The sequence below is a fragment of the Trachypithecus francoisi genome, unplaced genomic scaffold, assembly GCF_009764315.1.
Source record: "Trachypithecus francoisi isolate TF-2019V2 unplaced genomic scaffold, Tfra_2.0 Lachesis_group4, whole genome shotgun sequence".
In the NCBI taxonomy this organism is placed as follows: domain Eukaryota; kingdom Metazoa; phylum Chordata; class Mammalia; order Primates; family Cercopithecidae; genus Trachypithecus; species Trachypithecus francoisi.
The window spans coordinates 67,532,425-67,555,737 of NW_022681469.1; the positions used below are offsets into that span (position 1 = coordinate 67,532,425).

General features: G+C 37.9%; 1 protein-coding gene across 3 annotated transcripts in view; it reads right to left on the reverse strand.

Annotated features, from left to right (window-relative positions):
- The window catches only part of ABCB4 (ATP binding cassette subfamily B member 4), a 71,993-nt gene that overhangs the window by 46,622 nt on the left and 2,058 nt on the right, over positions 1-23,313 (reverse strand). For all 3 annotated transcript variants that reach the window (XM_033192529.1, XM_033192530.1, XM_033192531.1), the window contains exons 2-9: positions 23,141-23,226; positions 20,364-20,418; positions 17,034-17,184; positions 8,838-8,895; positions 7,223-7,414; positions 5,906-6,077; positions 4,247-4,371; positions 969-1,140 (exon numbers count right to left, since the gene is read on the reverse strand). In XM_033192529.1, coding sequence (XP_033048420.1) covers positions 969-1,140; positions 4,247-4,371; positions 5,906-6,077; positions 7,223-7,414; positions 8,838-8,895; positions 17,034-17,184; positions 20,364-20,418; positions 23,141-23,226 — 1,011 coding nt within the window. The remainder of the gene's footprint in view (positions 1-968; positions 1,141-4,246; positions 4,372-5,905; positions 6,078-7,222; positions 7,415-8,837; positions 8,896-17,033; positions 17,185-20,363; positions 20,419-23,140; positions 23,227-23,313) is intronic.

Below are 23,313 nucleotides of genomic sequence, written 5' to 3' on the forward strand. Positions count from 1 at the left end.
ATGAGGGCTCACCAAGTCGAACACCCACGACCCTTCAATGAAGTCTGAAGATACCACTGCATAAAGCATTCTGAAAATATTCACTTTCATAATGACCCCAAGTCATCATCAAAGGGCCAAATTATGCTCAGTATCCTCATTTTAGCAAGACAGGGAAGTAAAGATTTTAAAAGATTTCTATTTAAATAGTTACATATTGTTCGAGTCTCTGATATAGAAAGATGGTCACAAAATAATGGTAGTTCACAAATGTGGTTACAAAAAGGTATACATAGTATGATCCCAGTTTGGAAAGAAAATAATATGTATGTGTATATATATATATGTGTGTGTGTGTGTGTGTATATATATATATATATAAAATGACCTGGAAGATATACGCCAAAAATTATCATCAAGAGAATATAAATTATTAGATTATAGGTAATTTTAATTTTAAAAATTCTGTATCCTAATCCTTTGTAAAATTAGTATATATTATTTTAATAATCATAAAATGAAGCTATCTTCATTTTGATAAATAAGAAAAATAAACTAACATAACCTCTCTTCTTGTATTTCAGAGAGCTGATTGTTTTAAGTGCTACAAATGTAAATTCTCTTGTGCAATGACCTATTCTATAATAATGATGCTTACTTTCTTATATAATAAAACTCAATGGCAGAGGGAGGATGGCTCCCATCCATATTTGTTTATTCGTAAATTCATCCCATTTTAATTTCCTTTTATACATTGTATATGTTTCACAAATGGTCTAACCACATGCTACTTTCTTATCCACACTCATAATTATGATTTGTATATTCTAGAAAGTCAGCCTTGCCCACTGGACAGCGGAAAGATTCACCAAAAACAAAAACCTATAATCATGTTCATCTTTCACAAAGGGGGGATATCAAAGAGAAGAGAAGGTAGGTGGAGAAATAAGATTTTCATATTCTTCATAAATGTTAGGAGAACTACTTACTGTCATTGCATTTCCAATAGTATATTCTTTTGATATGACTAGAGTAGATCCATACCAGAAGGCCAGTGCATATGACGCGTATATTAACAGGAAGGCAATACCCATGGAAATGTTTGCTGAAATAGCTTTTTTAATTCCAATCTCTTTGGCATTTTCTAAATGTTTCTGATACCTACCAGAAAAATGAGAGGGAAAACGTTATAATTAAGAATAACAATCCATAATCCGAGTCACACTCAGCTCCTATATAGTTGGAGGTTTAAGCAACAAAATCAGTCAAGGTAATGAACCCATGGTGAGACCCAGCTCTTTGGGAATTGAACTAATTCAGGATTAGCCAGGCCTAGAACAGATCCAAGCCTTCTCTTTACTGGCCCGGCTCCATTTCCCTTCATCCCTTGCAGGCCAACCAACATTCCTGTGGCTATTCCAGAATTGAGGGCTCACCCTGGGATATGTGAGAGCTTCTCCATCACCTTCACGGCAACGTCACAAGTCAGCATTAAGAGAGAATGAGAGAAACCAAGTCAAACCAGAATTGATTGTAAACACTACCGGAACTCATAAACAGTTAGATTCTTAACTCTGGTCAATGTCTTCTCTCTAGAGGAAAGAAAATCCTACCTCTATTGCCCACTGGGTGAGGGATGAAAATTTTACATGTTGTTGTACATAAACATAGGCTTCTATCTTTGACTCTTTTAAAAATCAGGGTGACCTTCATCTGTCAAGGTAGGTACAGGTTATAAGGTAGTCACTACTTATGGAATATGAGTTCTTATTCAATTTTTCCAGACTTTAATTCATCATATGTAAAATGGATTTAATAATGCCTAATTTGCAAGATAATTGTGAGGTTGATAGATAATTATAGAAAGTAGTACAGTAGCTGGTTCATAGTTAGCAAGCCTGATCATTTCTCTTACTATTATATTAGTATCATTGGGTTCAACTTTTATCTCTTCCTGAGTTTTGCTCATTCTATTACTATCATATCTTTGAATTATAATTCAAATGCATTATTACTGGCTGCTGGCATTTGATATAAAGTTTAAAATATCTAGAATGATTCTGTTAAATTACAATATTTTTTCATCAAGTTAAATCAAATCTACTTTTCCATGTTAGACCCAAAGGGTGTGTAAAATTTAATTTGGGCTCCCTGAAATTTAAAGAAAAATCCAGTGGATATGCAATGACACTTCAAGGGGAAAATATCACACAAATTAGGGTATTTCTCTTAGTGACCAAAAAAAAAAAAAACCCACAGCAACACTACTTTTAGTGTTGAACCAAATAAAACATGGGAATTCATTAGTTTTTTAAAAAACATATTCTGCCACCAGAAGGTTTGTCTTTTTTATTGCGTAAAGCACCCAGCTCTTCAGGGTACTTTCCTCTGGTTGGGGGCTGCATTCATAGAGCACAGTTGTATCTCTGGGGGTAGCCAGCAGGCCATGGCCAGCACTGTGATTTCTCCTGTGTGGCTGAGCCTCAAGGCATGGCAGGAAGACTTGTGTCTGCCCAGTGTGAGACACAGCTCCAGTGACAGCAGCAGACACACTGTAATTACCTTCGCTTAGGTGGCTCGTTTACCAGGACTAATGGAGCGGCACAGATTACACTGACATCCTGAGGTCCAACTGAGGGTTAGTGTGGTCTGTGTGGACTACTGTGTACAGGAAGCAGCGGTGAGAGAGAAAAAAGGAAGAGGTTAGAGGACCAGAAACATGTTGGCTTTGAAGAGGGATTAAGGAATAGAAAAGTAGAAAATGAAATGGGGGGAGTAAGGGAAACTTTGTTTTTAATGCTAGAGAATTTCCAGAGAATTTTTATATCCAAGAGTTGTGAGTATCAAGAGTCCCATAGAACAGCCGAAGAAATGCTTTATATGGAATCATACTTCAACTATAGTAGGGGATAATGTTATTTAAATAAAACCCTAAGTAATTATTTTCATTTAAGTAGAGCAGAATAGCCTTTTTCATAGGTGTATGCTTATCCCCAAACTCATTGAGATATACACATTAAAGATGTATACACAGCTTTTCATATGTCAATCATGCCTTGATAATTTTTTCAGAGAAGAGTTTGCAACATGCCCCCAGACACTGGTCAATTTTCCAGGCTTATTCTGGATCATTAAAGTTGAAAGCCAGAGGCCTGGTTGGGAAGCCCTACCTCATTGTCATGGAGGACCCACAAGGCCCTACAAGGAATTCTGGGCTATAACTGGGAAGTCGATCTTTTCTCAGGTTTTTCTCTTCTATATTCCAGTTCATAGTCATTAAGGGAGTAAAAATAAAAAATATTTTGATAAGTATTTTTAATATAATTATTTTCCTTTATAATCCTACTTGTTTTGTGTGTGTGTGGGGGGGGCGGTTATTTATTTAGTTTTTGTTTTCTTAAAAATTTTTATTTATTTATTTATTTTTTTGAGACAGAGGCTTACTCTATCATCCAGGCTGGAGTTCAGCTCACTGCACCACTGACATTCTGGGCTCAAGTGATTCTCCTGCCTCAGCCTCCTGAGTAGCTGGGACCACAGGAAAACACCACCACACCCAGCTAATTAAAAAAAAAATGTAGAGCCAGGGTCTTACTATGTTGCCCAGGCTGGTCTTGAACTCCTGGACTCCAGCTATCCTCCTGCCTTGGCTCCCCAAAGGGCTAGCATATTTTGGTTTATGCATTTAAAAACAAGGGAGTCCATTTGTATTATCACATAGCCAAAAGAGTCCATGGAGCATAAAAGGTTAAGAACCTTGCTTTACAGACTATCACAAGAACAGAAAACCAAACACCGCATGTTCTCACTCATAGGTGGGAACTGAACAGTGAGATCACTTGGACTCGGAAAGGGGAACATCACACACTGGGGCCTATCATGGGGAGGGGGAAGGGGGGAGGGATTGCATTGGGAGTTATACCTGATATAAATGATGAATTGATGGGTGCTGACGAGTTGATGAGTGCAGCACACCAACATGGCACAAGTATACATATGTAACAAACCTGCACGTTATGCACATGTACCCTAGAACTTAAAGTATAATTTAAAAAAATAAATAAATAAAAAATAAATAAAAAATAAAAAAAAGAACCTTGCTTTAGAGTCTGACATTCAACTATAGCCATCAGTAAAGGGTGCTTATAATTTATGGGAGAAGGGTAAATATTAGGAAAGGGAAGGTAATAAACAAAAACCACAAAAGAAGAAGCAACGAAATGTAAAAACACATTCTTTAAACCAGTGGCTAAAGAACCTTCCTGACCTTTCCAGCTCTTTGTTCTGGCCCCCGAAAGCTATCACAGTCCTGATGGCCCCCAGAGCCTCTTCTGCCACGGCGCCTGCTTTTGCATAAGCAGCTAGTTCTTTGTCACTAAATGCCGAGAGTATCTGGACAGAAAAGAAACAGTTATCACTTTTGTATAGGGAGAAAAGTTTAAAGGCACTCTAGTCAACTCTTGAACCTACTTTTTCTTCTCAAACCCTCTCCTTTACCAAATATTAAAGTCACATAGCAAATGCCAGTGTTCTAGATCCAATGACTGCGTCCACATCCCTCAAAGGCTATATCTGACCCAGCCTGGTGATAGGCTTCCCAAGAGTACTCAGGAAAAAAGAAAATCTACACATAATTCTCTAAATAGCATTCTTGGGAACACTGTCAAATTCCACATCTACTGTTTTTCTCTGTTAGTTGTAAGGTAAAATAGAATAAAGGTTTACTACTTTGAAAGGATTTACCATTCTTTCCTTTATTGTGTCACATTTTTTTCTGAGACAGAGTCTCACTCTGTTGCCCAAGCTGGAATGCAGTGGCACGATCTCAGCTCACTGCAACCTCCGCCCCCCGTTTTGAAGCGATTCTGCTGCCTCAGCCTCCCAAGTAGCTGGGACTACAAGTGCGCCACCACGCCCAGCTAATTCTTTGTAATTTTAGTAGAGACGGGGTTTCACTGTGTTAGCCAGGATGATCTCAATCTCCTGACCTTGTGATCCACCCACCTTGGCCTTGTGTCACAATTTTTAAGTACTATAAAAACAATACTTCCAGACCTCCTCATGGGCATTCTGCTGAATAATAAGATAACCAAACAAGATGTTTCAGGAGAAGAGCAAAGGAAAAATAAAAACAAAAGAGATACAAGTAGTTCACTATGTAAATCATCAACCCCAGGATGAGCAAAAATTGCCAGTAAAATTTCTCGACTCTGAAGTGTTGGCTGAAGCAGAATACATTTTGTGTATTTTATTGCAAGGCAAAACTGGCAGAGTGCCACTTAACCATAACAGGTAATGATCAAAATAAATAGAATAAATCCAAACTCTATTTAAAATTTTTATGTTCATGCAATAATTTGAGGGTAATGTTATATTTTAAAGTCGCACTTCCTTAACTAAGGGTAACTGAAGTAAGAACTGTGAATTTTTTTATTTTATTATTATTATTATTATTTTGAGATGAAGTCTTACTCTGTCACCCAAGCTGGAGTGAAGTGGCATGATCATGGCTCACTGCAACCTCCACCTCCTGGGTTCAGCGATTCTCCTGTCTCAGCCTCCCGAGTAGCTGGGATTACAGGCATGCACCACCACGCAAGGCTAGTTTTTCATATTTTTAAGAGACAGGGTTTTGCCATGTTGACCAGGCTGGTCTTGAACTCGTGACCTCAAGTGATCTACCCACCTTGGCCTCCCAAATTGCTGGGATACAGGAATGAGTCACCACACCCAGCCTGTGACATTGTGAATTATGTTAAAGAATAATTTCCTTACTAAAGCACCATATTAACACCATGTTACTGGATGTAGTTTCAACTGACATTTAATGCAGACCTGCACAGGTACAAGTATGAGACTTCTGCATATTAAAGATAACTGTGTGCAGGGGTTAACACACATAAAAATGGCCAGCTTTCAAACATACCTTTGCCCAAACGGCTGCAGAGAGTCCCAGAATAGGGCTGATGGCCATTATCACAAGGGTGAGCTTCCATCCTCTGATGAATCCCACTATGAATCCTGCAAAAAACGTGGCTACTGCTTGAAAGAACATTCCAACCTTGTCACCAATTCCTTCACTGATTTTGGAGATGTCACTAAAAAAGATCACACCTAAGTGGTTACAGGCAGGAGGTTTCAGTTAGAAAGATGAAGTAGACATCCAACAAACACATAGACAAGTAAAATTTGTTCACTAACTGCAAGCCTCTTTGAGAGTCTTAGCCTCTTGAATAACATCTTCCCCACCTAAACACCGTACAAAGGAAGAAATTCAGGATTAATCAGTGCTTCTAACAAGTTAGTATCATTAAAGTTGATACTATTAAATGAGTCAATCCTATGAGAGAAGCATTAGCATTTTGAGCATATAAATCTATCTGTTTAAAAGCAAGAATTAAGAAGCACATTGCAACAATAATAAGCAACAGTAATAGGGAAGGATTACTGCATTTCTTATTATAGGGAAGTAACAGGGAAAAGATCTTTGCTTCTACCCTTGTCCCTATTCTCAACCCAGTCTATTCTCAACACAGCAGACAGTGTGATCCTTTGAAAATGCAAGTCTGCTCATGTTACTGCTCAGCTCAGAAACTACCAACGGCTGCCATTTCACTGGGTGAAAGCTGAGGTCTTTGTGGTTTACAAGACCCTAAATGTCTTGCTCGTCCCTCTTTTTTTTTTTTTTTTTTTTTTTTGACTTATTTGCTCAGGATGCCCTTGCCAGGACTCCCAGTCAGGAAAGTTTATCATCTATCTCCCTCTACTGGAATGTAAGCACCAAAAGAACGGAGATCTGTGCTTTGTTCACTGATACATTATGAACACATAGAATGGTACTTAGCACATTAAACACCCTCAAATATTTGTTGAATAAGTGAAGAGTCGACAATTACTAAAGCAAGTCTCTTTGTAAATTAATTCAATCATCTATTCATTCATTCAACCATCTTTACTGAGAGTCTAGCACCTGTCAGGTCCTGCAGTAGAAAGTTCCATGAGAAATAAACAAGTATAAGATGTGAGCTCAGTCCTCAAATAAACCTGCTGTGCACCTTGGGGGAAAGCCAACATGCAATGGCCTAGGCTATAGATGCTGCCAGACATGGCTGCCAGATGGTCGATTTCTAATATAGGTCAGATGCTCAGTCTAGTCACATTTTTCATCTAAAAACTTTCCTTGACAAATTTTCACATAGTAATTAATTTCTGTATGAAAGTGTGACATTAACAATGTACCTACTCTGTTAGCCGCGTATTGAGTTCAGTGGTGTCGTTGATGTCAAACCATCCTATTTCCTGTCGTAGAACAGCATGAAAAAATTTTTGCCTAATTTTCCTGATCTGTCGACCAGCTGCCAAAGTCCAAAATGAAACTTGTATATAGGCAGCAACAAGAACTCCAGCACCCAATCCTGAGTAGTAATATGCATATCTGGAAAAAACAAAAAGAGAGGCTCTGTTAAATACCTTTGTTTTTCTTTCCTTTTCTTTTTTCTTTTCTTTTCTTTTCTTTTGAGACTGAGTCTCACTCTGTCACCTAGGCTGGAGTGCAGTGGCACTATCTCAGCTCACTGCAACCTCTGCCTTCTGGATCCAAGTGATTCTCCTACCTCAGCCTCCCGAGTAGCTGGGATTACAGGCATGCACCACCACGCCCAGCTAATTTTTGTATTTTTAGTGGAGATGGGGTTTCACCATGTTGGCCAGGCTGGTCTCGAACTCCTGACCTCAGGTGATCTGCCCACCTTGGCCTCTCAAAGTGCTGGGATTACAGGTGTGAGCCACCGCCCCCACCCTATCATCCTTTATTCATCTCTTTCAGGAGAAATTTTCAGAACTGGAAATCAGTCAATTTACTAAACTGATAGCAAAAACTGTATATGACATTATAACAAACAGACATTACATTTTTTTTCTTTTCTTAAATTATAAAATGATGAGCTCCATGATGGCAAATCTGTTTATTTGAACTGTTAGCCAAAGAAAATGGATAAATTTTTGCTGTTAACTGTAAATAAGTTAATGATTTGTTTTTAACTGATATTGATAATTTGTGATACAATTTAACTCCTCTTTCATAATTATATTCTAGACTTTTATATCTTATTGTACTGAAAAGTTCACTACTATTTACATATTGCATATATAGTAATAAGCAGATTGAACGTGTGAAATCGTCCTTTCCATACTGGTTTTTCCACATTCTTTATACAAAGAACCAAAAACTTTGTTCCTATTTGTCAGAATTTGAAATATTTTTTAAAAATGATATGGTAAAATGTCATGAATTCAAACTAATTTGGAATGAAGGTTTTACCAAATTAGTAGAAAGTTAGTATTTTTAAAAATAATAAGTACATATCAATACTTTCAAATTTTTATTATCTAATTTTACAAACTGCTTCCAGATAGACACCTTTCAGGCCTTTTAGTGTACAGACAGCACATGTTACAATCAGCAACATTGCTGTACAGACATACAAACATCATGCTTACAGGCTTTAGAGATTTCTATTGAGAAACTAGAAGGAGGAGAAAATGCCATAAATGACATTATTGGATCAAATGACAAAATTGGAATATTGACGTTATATTAGATAAAAGTATTGAAATTTACTGAAGCTAATGGCTGTACTGTGATTATGTAAGAAAATATCCTTATTCTTAGGAGTCATATTGCAGTAAAAGGCCATGATGTGTGCATCTTAATTTAAATTGGAATTTGGGGGCAAAAAATGATAACAACAGGTGAATCTGGGTAAAGAGTACATGTCATCTGTATATTCTTATAATTCTGTAATTTGAAATTATTTTCAAATGAAACTTTTAAAAGGTACACTATATATATGAGTTACCTAGTCATTTCTTCTTCCAGAATTTTGCCTGGATTTAGCAGCGACAATGAAAAGTTCACTAAATTAAAAAATAAAATAAAACATGTTAAAAGATCAAACTATTATAGTCATTGCCAGGTTTTTTTTAAAAAATCTGTTAATTTAAATGTATGAACGCTAGAAGATGCTGTTGTTAAGGTTCTCTTTAAAAAACACTCTTTTCTTTGCACACTCAAGTGCATTATTTTCACTTTACTCAAGTAAAGAGCCCAAGGGTTTAGGTGCTAGACATTAAGGGCCAAGAAAGGGAAGATAAGCCCTCCCAGGTCTTTCCCCCATCCTGGCAGTCTCAGCCTTTAGCAAAGCAGCCTTCTAAGGAGGCACAGAGGAGCCACTGAAGAGACGAGGAAGCCACAAGACACACAGAAGACAGAAAAGGGATTAAGAAATATTTAAAATAGAAAACACAGGATTTAAGAGGCACTTTTTTTTGGTGGCTCAAAGCACTTTATAGGTACTTAAATAAATTTTATATTTATATCTGTGTGTTTTTTCTTTACACAACTCATATGACATAAGTAAGGGAAAGGCTAAGTTACATCCATCACAAAGGAGGAAAACCTAGAAAGGGAAGATAACTTGGTTGCTCAAAGGCATATCAGTGATCACTGGCAATAAATGAATATCCTGCATTCCAGCTCTTGTTTACCAGCACTGCTGTATTCTAGTATTTTTGAAGCAGTCTTAATTGGAAAGAAATCTATTATCTATTAATTTGAGCTAATTTGATAAAATGTCAATGTATCTTTCCTGATTTTCATGTTTTAATAATAGTTAATGTTTATTGAGCATTTATTAAATACCAGGCACTGTTCTGAATATTTTAGGTGTGTAAATTCATTGAATTATCTTTTGAGGTGAGACTATTTTACAAACCCCATTTTATAGAAGAGGAAATGGAGGCACAGATAAATAAAGTAACCCACTCAATGTCATACAGCTAGTAAGTGGCAGAGCTGAAAGTCAGCCCAGGCAATTTGGCCTATGCTCGTAACACTATACTATACTGATTTATTCATGTGATAATGACTTATTTTTACTTTTTAGAAAACACAAATGAAAAAATAAGAAACAGCTGACATCTACTGCATTCACAAAATAATAGGATAAAATATCACCACAGCATTGTTGAGAAAATATATCAGGGTACATATTTCTCATTTTCCATGGTCCTAGGAGAGAAATTGGTCTCTTTGTTCCTTTGCCATGTGTAAATAGCCCAGGGGTCATGTTTTCATGGTGCTGTGTATCCTCCTTATCTTTTTCCAAAGAAAGATAAGGTTGAAATTTATTTAAAACTCAAGCTACTGTCAGGATAAATTACCAGGCATCTGGCCCCAACTGCAGCATAATCTTTCCCCCAGGATTATAAATTCTACTGATGTTCACAGTGAAATTTATGATTATGAATCTAGCTCTTTATAAGCTATCAGAACCTTGAAGATTCATGCCCTATTTTACTTTTCATCTTATCAGTTCATTTCTGTGTGTTCATTTCCATCCTGAAGTTTTAAATAGGGCAAATTATAACAGTGTTTGGAACTAGAGGCAGACAAGTTATTCTAAAGCTGTGGCATTTGTAAAAATCATTGTGGTTTTTCATTTCCCTGAACTGAAAAATTGGGTGAAATCTGTAATAAGTTTTTCCTCTCCTTCAACACCTACCTCAAACTTTTAAATTCTCTCAATAAAGATACTGATACGGTCTGGATATTTGTTCCCTCCAAATCTCACGCTGAAACGTGATCCTCAGTGTTGGAGGTGGGGCCTGATGGGAGGTGTTTGGGTCAACAGGACAGATCCCACATGAATGGCTTGGTGCCCTCCCTGAGGTAATGAGCAAGTTCTCACTCAGTTCATGTGAGAGCTGGTTGTTAAAAAGAGCCTGGCCTCTCCCTCCTACTCCCTCTCTCTCTCTGTGTGACACATCTGCTCCCCATTCACCTTCCCTCATTTAGTAAAAGCTTCCTGAGGCTTTGCCAGAAGCTCCGAACAGATGTGGATACCATACTTTCACAGCCTGCCAAACCATAAGCCAAAAACACCACATTTTCTTTATAAATTACCCAGTCTCAGGTATTCCTTCATAGCAACACAAAATGAACTAACACAGATATCAACTCAAATTGACACTCCCTCCTAGGAAAGAATCTATGAGCATTCCAGATTGGACCTGCTCCTTTCTCAGAGTCCTAAGAATGGAAATCTAGTGCTGGGTTAGAAACCTGAGGAGCCCCAGAACCCCTGGGGGAAACTCAGACTTTTTGATGCCTGGGACAAAGGTGAACTAAATGTATGTTGGTGTGTCACCTGGAGAGTCATGGCATGCTAGATCTGAAAAGAGCCTAGTCCTGGTCTTGTCAGATGCTACCTATTCTGCTTCAGTCTCATAAATGATATCTACATGGTCATTTGGCTTGGTGGTTCTTAATGCTGTCTGTGCATTAGAATTACATGGGGAGCTTAAGAATTACAGATGCCCAGGCTCCACTCAAGCCCAATGCAGCCAGAATCTCTGGTTGAGTCCAAAACATCACACTTTTAAAAAGTGCCTCCTGCCAGGCCCAGTGGCTCACACCTGTAATTAAAGCTGTTTGGGAGGCTGAGGTGGGAGGATCACTTGAGGCCAGGAGTTTGAGATCAGCCTGGGCAACGTGGTGAAACCCACCCACCTCTACAAAAAGTTGGCCGGGCATGGTGGCAGGTGCCTGTAGTCCCAGCTAGTCAGGTGGCTGAGGCAGGAGGATTACTTGAGCCCAGGAGTTCAAGGCTGGAGTGAGTTATGATAACTTCACTGCACTCCAGCCTGGGCAACAGAGCAAGACTCTGTCTCAAAAAAGAAAAAGTGTCCTGGTTGATTCTAATATGCCAGGATGTAAAACTTACACCCCAGTCCACCTGAACGCCTCCTGTAGTAAGGAACTGGGGAAGTCCTGAAGCTGCCTATTCATTTTAGAGAATACCTATATAACCTATACATTTTATAAATGAAGAAACAGTGTGGGTTGTTTCATTTCCAAGTTCTTATAACCAGTTTCTCCCAATATTTATTGATCATTTACTATGTTCCAGACACTTTACATAAATCATCTCACTTAATTCTATCAGTAAATTTATGCTTACCTTTCAAAGGTGAGAACAGTAAGGATTATAGAGGTTAAGAGACTTGCTCATGGTCACACAGCTCATGGGTGAAGGGTCTGAATAAGCAGTGTATACATTAAGGATTAGATAGGAAAACATAGTCTTCATGTTCACTTTTGAGTTTCAAAGTAAATCAGTGTCTGCCTTTCCTGATTCTGCCCAAGACTTCTTTTTTTTCAAAGGGGAAGAAGGAGAGGTATCCATCAACTCAAGCATCTCTCCTTTCTTTGTGTTGCAAACAATCCAATTACATGCTTTTAGTTATTTTTAAATGTTGCCTAGGACTGCTTTTACCACATAGAACTATTCATCACAAAATAAAGAGCTGGTGTTTGTTCAGGCAACCTAGCCACGATGGACAATTAATGAAGGTGCCTTAGGGCTCAAAATGGCATTTTTTTCCCTCAACCAAGAGGCAATGCAAGGACAATCAGGGTGCAGCTATTTCCCCCACAGAATTTCTTAAGACTATTACAGTCACAGAGACAGCATAAAAGGTATCAAGTCCTTGACACTCTGCAGAAAAACTGTTTTCTCCAACTCTGTCCTTAATGTTTTGGATGCAGAATGTTGTGTGCATAGTTTCTGCACAACTGACTCATTGTGAGGGAACAACCCTGCCATGGAGTAGCTCTATTCTGTTGACAAGGATGGGCTTTGCTCACAATAAGTCATTGTCAGACCCTCTTGTAATATAAACCTTTTTTTCTTCTAACATGCCCTTCTCATTTGACTCCTATTAAGTCTGATTGTCCAAGCATCCAACAATTCTAAAGAATAGACTAAGTAAACATCTCTATGAGATAAGCTGGAACTCAGCTAAGTGCTCACTCTATCTGTTCCCAATCCCCATGATTTTTGCTAAACTCTACAACTCTCAACACATCAATAAGCAGTCTGGATTTAGAGTAAGTATCCTTTAAAGATTTCATTGTCTTCAAAGAGGTATGAGAATGTTATTTTTACAAACGACCAAAGAGTGGATGTTGGAAATTCATAACATTTGAGGAACTTTCCAATCTAAATCCTCCATAACATCCAGTAAGCCTAACGAGAAACATGGCTACAGGGTACCAAGTGTCATAACAGGAGTGTTTATAATTCGGAGGCTACCAAAACAAAGTTGGCAACTCTCATGAGTTTATCTCTGTGTCAACCACAGGTCTGTAAGTGACTTGCTTGTGCCATTCCCCAGAGAGACCTTGAATTTGGCACCTCTCTGCCATGTCCAGCTACAAACTCATTCAGTTTCATAATTAGGCACAAGTTAAAAAAGAAAAAAAAAAAAAAGAAAAGTTCTCCACATAAGAAAGTTGGGAATTATTCTGATATTAGTAAAAACAAAAACAGAACTAATAAAATTGGTCCAAAAGAGAAATGATCTGTGATAAGTGAATTGCATTGCTTTAATCTGACTTTAAAAATTTTAATTGTGATATGTTACATTAAATTTACCATCTTAACTATTTTTAAGTATACAGTTCAATACTGTTAAGTATATTCACACTGTTGTCCAGCCAACCTCCAGAACTTTTTCATCTTGCACAAGTGAAACTCTATACCCATTAAACAACAGCTCCCTACTGTCCCTCCCCACAACCCCTACTAACCATCATTCCACTTGTATTCCTATGAATTTTACTCTAGACACTTCATAAAAGTAGAATCAAACAGTATTTATCTTTTTTTTAAGTGGCTTATTTCATTTAGCATCATGTCCTCAAGATTCATCTATGACGTAGCATATGTCCGAAGTTATTTCCCTTCAAAAACCTGAATGATATTCCATTGTATGTATCTACCATATTTTATTTTTCCATTTATCTGTTAATCTGATTTTTTTAACCCTGTGTAGAAGCCATTTTTTAAAGAAAAATTACTTTAAATTTATTTTTTCTTGGTAAAGGTGTATATGTCAACAGCTACAAGTGAGAATACAGGGAGACATCACGCCCACCCATTTTCAAAGCCACTCACTTTCTCTCCCTAGAAGTAATCACCAGTTTCTCTACATTATTTAACAGATATTTTATGGACATACAAGTGCTTCACTGGAAGGCTAATGTGAGTCACCAAGAGATAATATCTGCAACACTTGAAAGGAGGTGCTAGACCATACATGAACAGATAAAGGTGGCTCTTATTCCACAAAAATATTCTATTGGTGCTCTAATAAATGGTGCTTTATGGTTTGAAAATCAGGAAATGTGAAACCCAAAGATAATTTCAAAGTAGGGGCAGTGGAAATATGATGCTGACAATTCAGGAGCTGGAGAAGCGTCTTTGTAGTTTCTTTGATTTTTTTTTTTCCAGATGAAATAAGACGGAAATCAAAGACAGCTGGTGTAAGTTCCTATAGCGTCATTGTCCTGCTACTAAAGGGATGAGTGAGAAACCCAGCTCCCCATCTGGAAGGTCAGACCAGTTAACAGACCCTTGAACATTAATGTGCATAAATGCATCTCTGATTCACTGTGGGGAAGGAAAGGTCTTGCTAAAATACCATTGCTAATTCAGTGGGTCCAGGATGTGGCCTGGGAGTCTGCATTTCTTTCTTCTTTTTAAAATAATTTCAATTTTTATTTTAGATTCAGGGAGTATATGTGCAGGTCTGTTACATGGGGATATTGTGTGATGCTGAGGTTTGGGATATGAATGATCCCGTCACCCAGGTAGTGAGCATAGTACCTAGTATTTGGTTTTTCAACCCTTGCTGCCCTCCCTCCCCTCTCTAGTAGATCTCAGTGTCTATTGTTCTCATCTTTATGTCCATGTGTACCCAATGCTTAGCTCCCACTTATAAGTGAGAATATGCAGTATTTGGTTTTCTGCTATTGTGTTAATTTGCTTAGGATAATTGCCTCCAGCTGTATTCATGTTGCTGAAAAGGATACAATTTTGTTTTTGTTTTTGTTTTTTTTTGAGACAAGGTCTTGCACTGTCGCCCAGGCTGGAGTGCAGTGGCACGATCTCGGCTCACTACAACCTCCACTTCCTGGGTTCAAGCAGTTCTCCTGCCTCAGCTTCCCAAGTAGCTCTTGATTTTGTATTTTTTATAGATGTGTAGTATTTCATAAGAAATAGATTTTTAACTGAGGTGTCTTACTATGGGCATCATCCTGCTCTATATGTATATAAAATTAATATGTTGTAGATCTATAAATTTTCTAGGAAAACAAATAGACAATAGAAAATTCCTACTCTCCCATTTCTTTAAAGACCTTTTTTTTTTTTTCTTGAAATGGAGTTTTGCTCTTGTTGCCCAGGCTGGGGTGCAATGGCGCGATCTTGGCCCACTGCAACCTCTGCCCCCTGGGTTCAAGCGGTTCTCCTGCCTCAGCCTCCAGAGTAGCTGGGACTACAGGCATGAGCCACCATGCCTGGCTAATTTTGTATTTTTAGTAGAGATGGGGTTTCTCCACATTGGTCAGGCTGGTCTTGAACTCCCAAACTCAGGTGATCCGCCACCTCGGTCTCCCAAAGTGCTGGTATTACAGGCATGAATCACTGTGCCCGGCCTCTTTAAAGACTTTTTAAACTATCTGTCCTATCACAGCATCACAGTGTTTATGTTAAAGTTTTGGTCACTAGTCACAAATAAGCAATCCATTTAAAATTTTCCCAAGCACTTTTTTTCCTAATCATCTATATTGACCCTATAATATATATGACAATGAGCATGGTTTGGATGGCAGAAAGGCCTGTGTTTGAATTCTGTCCTAACATCCACCAGCAGTGTAACTATGGACAAGTTATTTGCCCTCTCCAAGCCTTGGTTTCATCATCTATCACAGAAGATAACATTACCTACTGTGTAGTATTTTTCTTGTGAGGGAAAAGTGGAATAATATATGCAAAGTGTTCAGCATAGGACCTAGCACATAGTAAGCACAATAAAAAATCACCATTATTGTTATTTTTATTATGAAGAGGTATTTTTTCAGAGACAATATTACTTGAGAATAAATAAACTTTTTATAGGAGTTTGCTTTAAATATTCAAAGGATGCTTTTATCAGATTTTTAAAAGGCATTAATATTTATCAATATTTACATAAACATATTCTGTTGTATTAATTAAGCAATCCTATTCTCTTAGGAAATTACACATAAGGCCTACAATAGTCAGTGAACACTGTGAATTCTCATTCAATGTTGTCTAAATGATAATTTGTCTTAGATGTCTTTGCTAAGAAAGCTGCCTTTCCTTTACCAGTGTTTTGAAAATATTCTACCACCTGTGCAACAGTAAAGTTTCACTCTGTCTTCTCCAGCCCAGTGCCCACAAGGTCTGTTAGAGAAAAGAGGCTTCAGGCTTGGTAGAAAGCATGAAAATCTTCATTTCTATGTTGAATTTGGTTACTATGAAAATAAGTGTGTCTATTGGAATCCCACTCTAATGCTATTGTCAAGGCCTCTCTTATTGATAACATTAACTTATGGGACTCTTTTAGCTCTTTAGTAATTATAGTCCTTTGGGTGAATTCCAAGGGACATTTTGAATCCATTCACTCTTTAGTGAAGTGCCATCTCAAGTTCCAGCCAATCTGGTTGATCCAAAATTAGAGACAGAAAATGAGTATAATTTTTTTTAAGGTGAAGGGGAGAGAAGAAAAGAAAACCCAGAAACAGATCTACAAACTAAACACAGCTAAGAAGTACTGCATGTTTCACTGATGTGTTTTGAAACTCATCAGCAATTACTAATAGAATGGATACTGCATAGATATACACTCATTACATTTCTACTGTTCTCAAGTAGAGTGACTTCCTTACTTTTATTTAGAAGCTTCACCTGTATTAAAAGTCAAACAAGAATACATGTATTTCTTTAAATTTAAATGAGTATTTGAACAATTTTCTGAGAATTTTACAACTCCTTCTATGATATCTGGAATCATCCAGATATCCAAATCATTAAGTAAGATGGTAATGAATAGCAAAATCAACTCCCAAATGTTTACCCAGTTAAAGAAATGCTATGGATATTTTTAAAAGGTAAAGAAATGCTTACCTGGAAGGGAGAAGTTTCCTGCAGTATCAACAAATTTGTCAGTCATCTCTCCAAACACTATCATCATGAGGGGGAGACCTGATCCGTGAGCTATGGCCATGATGGTACCCAGTGACATAAACAATTTATCCTGCCAATCAGAGTATCGAAACTAAAAAAAGGAAATAAAAGAATACTTAGCTGTGGAAAGGAATTTCTCCTCTTCCCTAATTATATGTTCTTTGGATTTTTATTTAAAGTCAGTACTTTTTTAAGAGTTGCAAATGAATGTCTTAGAAAAGGAGGTCTTCAAATCATTAACACCTTAATTTCATGATTCTGTTTATTTTGTGTTCTGTGAAGAAATCAATCTAATTATGGTTAATCAGTATCTGATTTGAATAAATAATTACAATACAATCAGAAGGGATAAAGGTTTAAGAAATATTATTTGATCTCCCAGAGCTCCTGCAGTAATAAAGAATGGCTAGGGAAAGACATTAAGTTTAAACATGCACACACACAGACACACACACACACACAGACACACACATACACACTACATCCGTTATAAAAGCATTCAGAATATTTCAGAGGGAGAATTTAAAATAGGGGAAAATAGATGCTCTGAGTTTTGAGATAAGATCCCTTTAAAAGTTTAACTTAGCTTTAAAAAGGCAACTCAGTAGTGAAGCACAACAAACATTACAGTGTGTCTATATGTGCACCTTAGGGAAGTCTTGCTCATGGAGATCCTTATGTGGAACCTTTTGTAAAAATTTATTTTTCACCAGTGTCACCTGCCAAGTATGCAGAACCTTGAAGGGTAAGAGGGAGTTCCCTGGAGAAGAATCAGCGAGTGTAGAAGTAGTAGGAAGAATTTAGGCTTATAACAAGAAGGTAACTAGAAACTAGATGGAATGCTTAAGTAACTCCTAGCAGTGGAATTCCTGAAGGGCACAGTACAAAGTGTGGGAGAGGATGTTAGAGAGAGAGAGAAGGCCTGTGCTGGTGGGTCACACCAAGAATCTTGGACACAGTACTACCTACAGCGGGGAAGGGTGATACCAGTTGTCACAGTGAAGTGCACAACCCCCAAGAACTAACCAGCAGATCAGTGTCCTAACACTTCAAAGGACTTTGTTACTGTCTGTCTTATTAGTCCTCTTCCATTTCTCACCCTTTCTTTCTGTTTTTGATTGACCCATTTATAGTTCTCTTTCTCTTTGTTCTTCTTTCCTCCTCTAACTTCTAGACTACATTTTCCTCCTCTTATGTTTCCATTTCTATAGTTTCCTGTCTTTTTTTTTTTTTTGTTTCTCTCCTCTCTTTTAAAATGCTTTACTCTGCCAATTCCCCTCTCCCCAGCCCCTTTTGGGGACAAGGAACAGTTATTGGGAGAGTGGGTGATGAGTCAGGCTTGGCACAGTGGAGCCTTTGAGGGCTGAAGCTAGGTCAAACTGCATCAATGACCCGGGCAAGGCTGAGGTTAGAGGCACATGGTGGAAAGTGGGTATGTGTGTAACTGCTATCAAAGAGTTCCAGGACAGGGACAGGGGCAAACTCCATCATCAAACACACAGGGCAAGCAAGGGAACCGAAAGAGACAAAGGGTCAGAAGCCAGGCAGAACTTGTATACAACATTGGGAGCAGGTAAAGTCAAGAGCCAATGGAGCTGGGTCCCTAAAATTGCCACAAAGGGACCAGTGTCCCAAAGGTTCATTTTTAGTGGTTCCGGGAAAAGGAAAACAGAACACTTAGGTCTGTCAGCTACAGTTAAAAGCATGGGGGCAGGTTGTTAACATTAAAAAGCATTTTAAATGTTTTCATATTAACTGAATACAATTTTACAGCCTCTAAGCATAAATTTAAAATGAAGTGAATTCCACAGCAACATCCTAAGTAAACCTAGGTTTGTTTTCAGTGATTTTCCACAAAATAATATATTTCTAACTCCTGTTAGAGCACAACTTTATCCTCAACCTCTTTCAGGACAAAAAATATCTATTAAGATATCGATTAAGAGGTGAAAATAAAGATTAAATTTAAATTTAACTTAAGCTAAAACTTTTAAATTCAAATGAAAATTTCTGTTTCTACATTAAGGTTTATAGGATTTTGTTTTCTGTAGGAGGCAGATTTAAAACCTATGCATTAAAACCAACTTTCATTTGATAAACAATTTATTCTCCAAAGTAGCAATTTTTTTAATTGCCCTTACTGAGACATTTTAAACAAACAAATAAAAAAAGAGGAGGGAAGACAATGAATAGGGGCTTTGTGGTTACATGAGAAGTATGCAGCAGAGTTTGAAAGTGTGGATGTTTTGGTGTCTTTTTATCCATTTAATTACTAAGTTGGATTTCAGCTGACATGACAATTCTAACTTATTTGCTATCAAATTAATGGCTGTCACAGTTTGAAACACATCATATTTACCAAAAATGGGCAAATGCGTTCTTGAGCTGCCTCTGTAAGACATATTTCAAGTGAAAACCGGATTAGGAGACGTCTTCCAAAAATATTGTCTTGTCTTGTACCAACAGAAAAGCACCGAAAACTGTTTTAAGCATAATCAGAATCCCTAATAGTTATCCCCTATTTAGCCAATTTTTGGAAACCAAATGTGAATGCAGATTCCTTAAATTAAAATTTATGTACTTAACAATTACTTTCTTGATATGCAAGCTTATTTAAAGCTAAATTTGGGGTGGATGTTTGTGAAGCAAATGCAGAAATGCAATTTCCTGAAATTTTGTTGAGTTTGCATTGTGCTACTAATACATTTTCACTTTGCTTGCACACCAGTTAGTTCTGCCCTGTGTCATCGCCAGCCTGTCTCTACTTTTTAAAAAATCATCCATCTTGAGAATGTGGGTCATTGACTATAATAAGCCAAACTTAGCACAGGTGCAGCAAGGACAACTTATTGCTGCTGCAGACAGTTTTTTTGTTGTTGTTTTTGAGACAGGGCCTCGCTCTGCCACCCAGGCTGGAGTGCAGTGGTGTGATCATAGCTCACTGAAGCCTCAGACTCCTAAAACCCTCCTGCCTAAGCCTCCCAAGTAGCTGGAACTACAAGCTCATGCCATGACATATGGCTATTTTTTAAAGATTTTTATTTTTATTATTTTGTAGAGATGAGATCTCACTATGTTGTCCAGGCTGGTCTCAAACTCTTGGGTTCAAGCAACCCTCCCACCTCAGCCTCCCAAAGTGCTGGGATTACAAGTGTGAGTCAACTCGCCTAGCTGGACAATCTTAAAGTACTTGCTTTAAAGATAATTGATTTAATACATCAAATCTGAATAAAAGGTAGGATTATTCACATTTAACATTTCACAGCTTACCAATGTTAGTACTCCAATCAATTTCACTGTCTTCATTTTTTTCCTTTTTTGGTTGCTGTAAAAAATATAATTGCTTGAATTTAAAACTGTTACAAAATGTTTTACAATCAATTGAACATAAATATGTTTAGTTACAATATTCAACTATTATAATATAAGAGTTTTCAAATATAAGAGTGATGTTCACAAAATGTCAAAATTGTTCAGTTCAACAAACACAGCAAGTACAAAAGTAACTGTCCAAGGTACTACAAGGATATATGGATACATAAGAAATGGTAGCCTGCCTTACAGAGCTCACATACACAGGAAAGATAAGTATGTTAACAATGTCTGCTAAGTCAATTAAGTCATTTGTTTTCTAAAACAAACAAAAAAAAATCTTGATTTAAAATTAGGAATATCCATTCTTCTGAAGGATTGTGGAGAGTGGTGTCAGGGAATCTTGTTGGTAATACATTCAAAGTGCATCTAGAATTTAACCATTTATCACCACTTTCATTGCTGTGCCCAGTAGGACAGCCTCCTGCCTAGTCTCTCCACTTCCACCTATGCTGCTTCAGTCTATCTTCAACCAGCAGTCAGAGTAATCATTTCAAAACGCAAGCCATAAATTACGTCTTTGCTCAAAAACCTACAATGGCTTTCCTTTTTCTTACAATAAAAGCCAAAATCCTCGCATTAACCTCTGAGGCCCTACATGATCTGTTTGCTTATTTCCTCTCTTACCACATCCCTACTCCCAAACCTGCTTACTCTGCTCCAACCAGCCTGGACTCTCTGCTGTTCCATGAACTCACCAAACATGTACCCAACTCAGAACTCAGGGTCTTTGCACTGCCAGTTACCTTTTCCAGGAATGCTCTCCCCTTAGATACCCACACAGCTGTTTCCTCTCATTTCTTTCAAGTCTTTGCGCAAATATTACCTTTAAAATAAGATCTACCCTAACCACCCTACTTAAAATTGCTAAGTACTCCCCTTTTGCACTCCTGATCTACTTAACCTGGATTAATGTTTTTTTCCATAGCATTAATTACCTTCTAATATTGGCTGTGGTTTACTTATTTAGTATGTGCATTATTTATGTCTGTCCTCCATCCTATAATATAAAATCCATGAGGGAGTGTATGTGTGTATGTGTGTGTGTTTTTATATGTATGATGATTTTTACATACATATGATACATTTTTCCAGTTAAATGATAAAGTTTTACTCATAAGATGGTTCCAAATTATGTAAAGTATTGACTAAAATCACTGGACAAACATCTGCCACTAAATATGTTCAAAAGAATGTGCCATGGGCAATAACAACATAAATAGAACAAGAATAAAACTAATTTGATTGAAGCAGGCTTAACTTCTTTTAAATATATTATCTTTGGTCTGCTTTTATAAAAATTAGTTTCATTACATTTTATTTCGTAATCTTGTGGTCTTAACTTATTGTTAACTTTCTGTATTTCTCTTTTGAGCTGCTTTCTTCTTCCCAGCAAGAGCTATAGGCTTCCCCTCTGAGGACTTTCCTGGGTTCTGAAGTGTTACTACACTTTTTGTAGGAATAGCTTCTCTGTACATGCATCAAATGTTAAGCCAGTGCAATACATAAATAGACTTCTTCATGAAAATGCCATCTATTAATAGACTCACAGTCAATCCCTGCCTAAACAGCCAGCTGATGAAAACCATATTTTTCTATTGCGTGTATAAGTACTTCCATTGGAAGTAACACCATCTATCACTTTTTCAATTCTATATGGCAAAACTAAATTTTCTATGAAAAAATACCATGGTACTTAGAAGAAATACAGCAAGGTTACTGCACAAACACGTTAACAGGCTAAAATAATGCTTCAGTTTAAGCATCAGATAGGCATGTTTTCAGTTAGCTAATCAAGCCCCTAGCAGCTTGAGGACAAACTACAGAAACTGATAAATTTGTCCCTCTGGGTGATGACTTGACACAGGTCAATTATTTCTGGGTAGCCTGGCATGAACTCAGAGACCGTAATAGCCTCATAAACTATTTCAGGCTAAAGGCGAAAATGATTCACTATTCCCACAGTGAAAGAGGAAACAAAGACACACGCCATTGACTGGGAGCTTCTGCGCCGTTCATAAAGCCTGTGAAGTGAGTTTAACAAGGGCCAGGGGAACCGAGAAAGAACGGAGGCAAAGGAAGCGCTGTTTCCCCCTAGCACTTGAACAAAACTGATTCGGGTGTACGGAAGTTCCCCCTCCCCACCTATTCTCCCAGAAAGGGGAAATACAAACAAGCCTGGCGATGGGAGGATGGGGAGGGGTAAGACAAGGAGGAAGAGACATCACAGGGGATGGGCAGGAGGGGAAGGAGTTTTTGCTTCACTACCCTTGTTCAAAATGCACAGCCATCAACAGCAGATGTCTGACACCCTATAGGCCTGAACAACCAGATGATGTATATTAAAGTCATTTGTAAAAGTTTCAAGAGTTACGTAATACAAGGAATGTTACACAACACAGATATTCATTGAATCCCCCTGCACAAAGGGAAGGGAGCACTTTTCAAGGCAGCCTTTTCTTCCTGAATCTGTTCCAAAAGGAGCCTCAGTGACATTCTTTGAGGCCACATAACACTTTTGCTCCAAGGTCAGAAGGATGCAAGACCTTTCAAAGAAGCCTCCAAAACAAAAGTCTTCAAAGGCATCAATCGATTTTTACAACTTCTTTCCAAGGGTGAACTTGGTCCTGCTGATTCGCGTGTAACGGAAAAGCCAGTGGTTGCTGGGGATGTACCTGCTGACGCCCAGTTCCAAGTCGCCCTCTGCGCTCCTGGGGCGCCGGGCTGTTCCGTTCCTTGCCGCCTCAAGATCCATCTCAGCCTGAGGAGAAACCACAGCCTCAGGTCCAAGTGCACTCGCTCCGGCGCGGGGCGTCCAGCCCGGAGCACTGGTCGAGGGGCCCGGGGG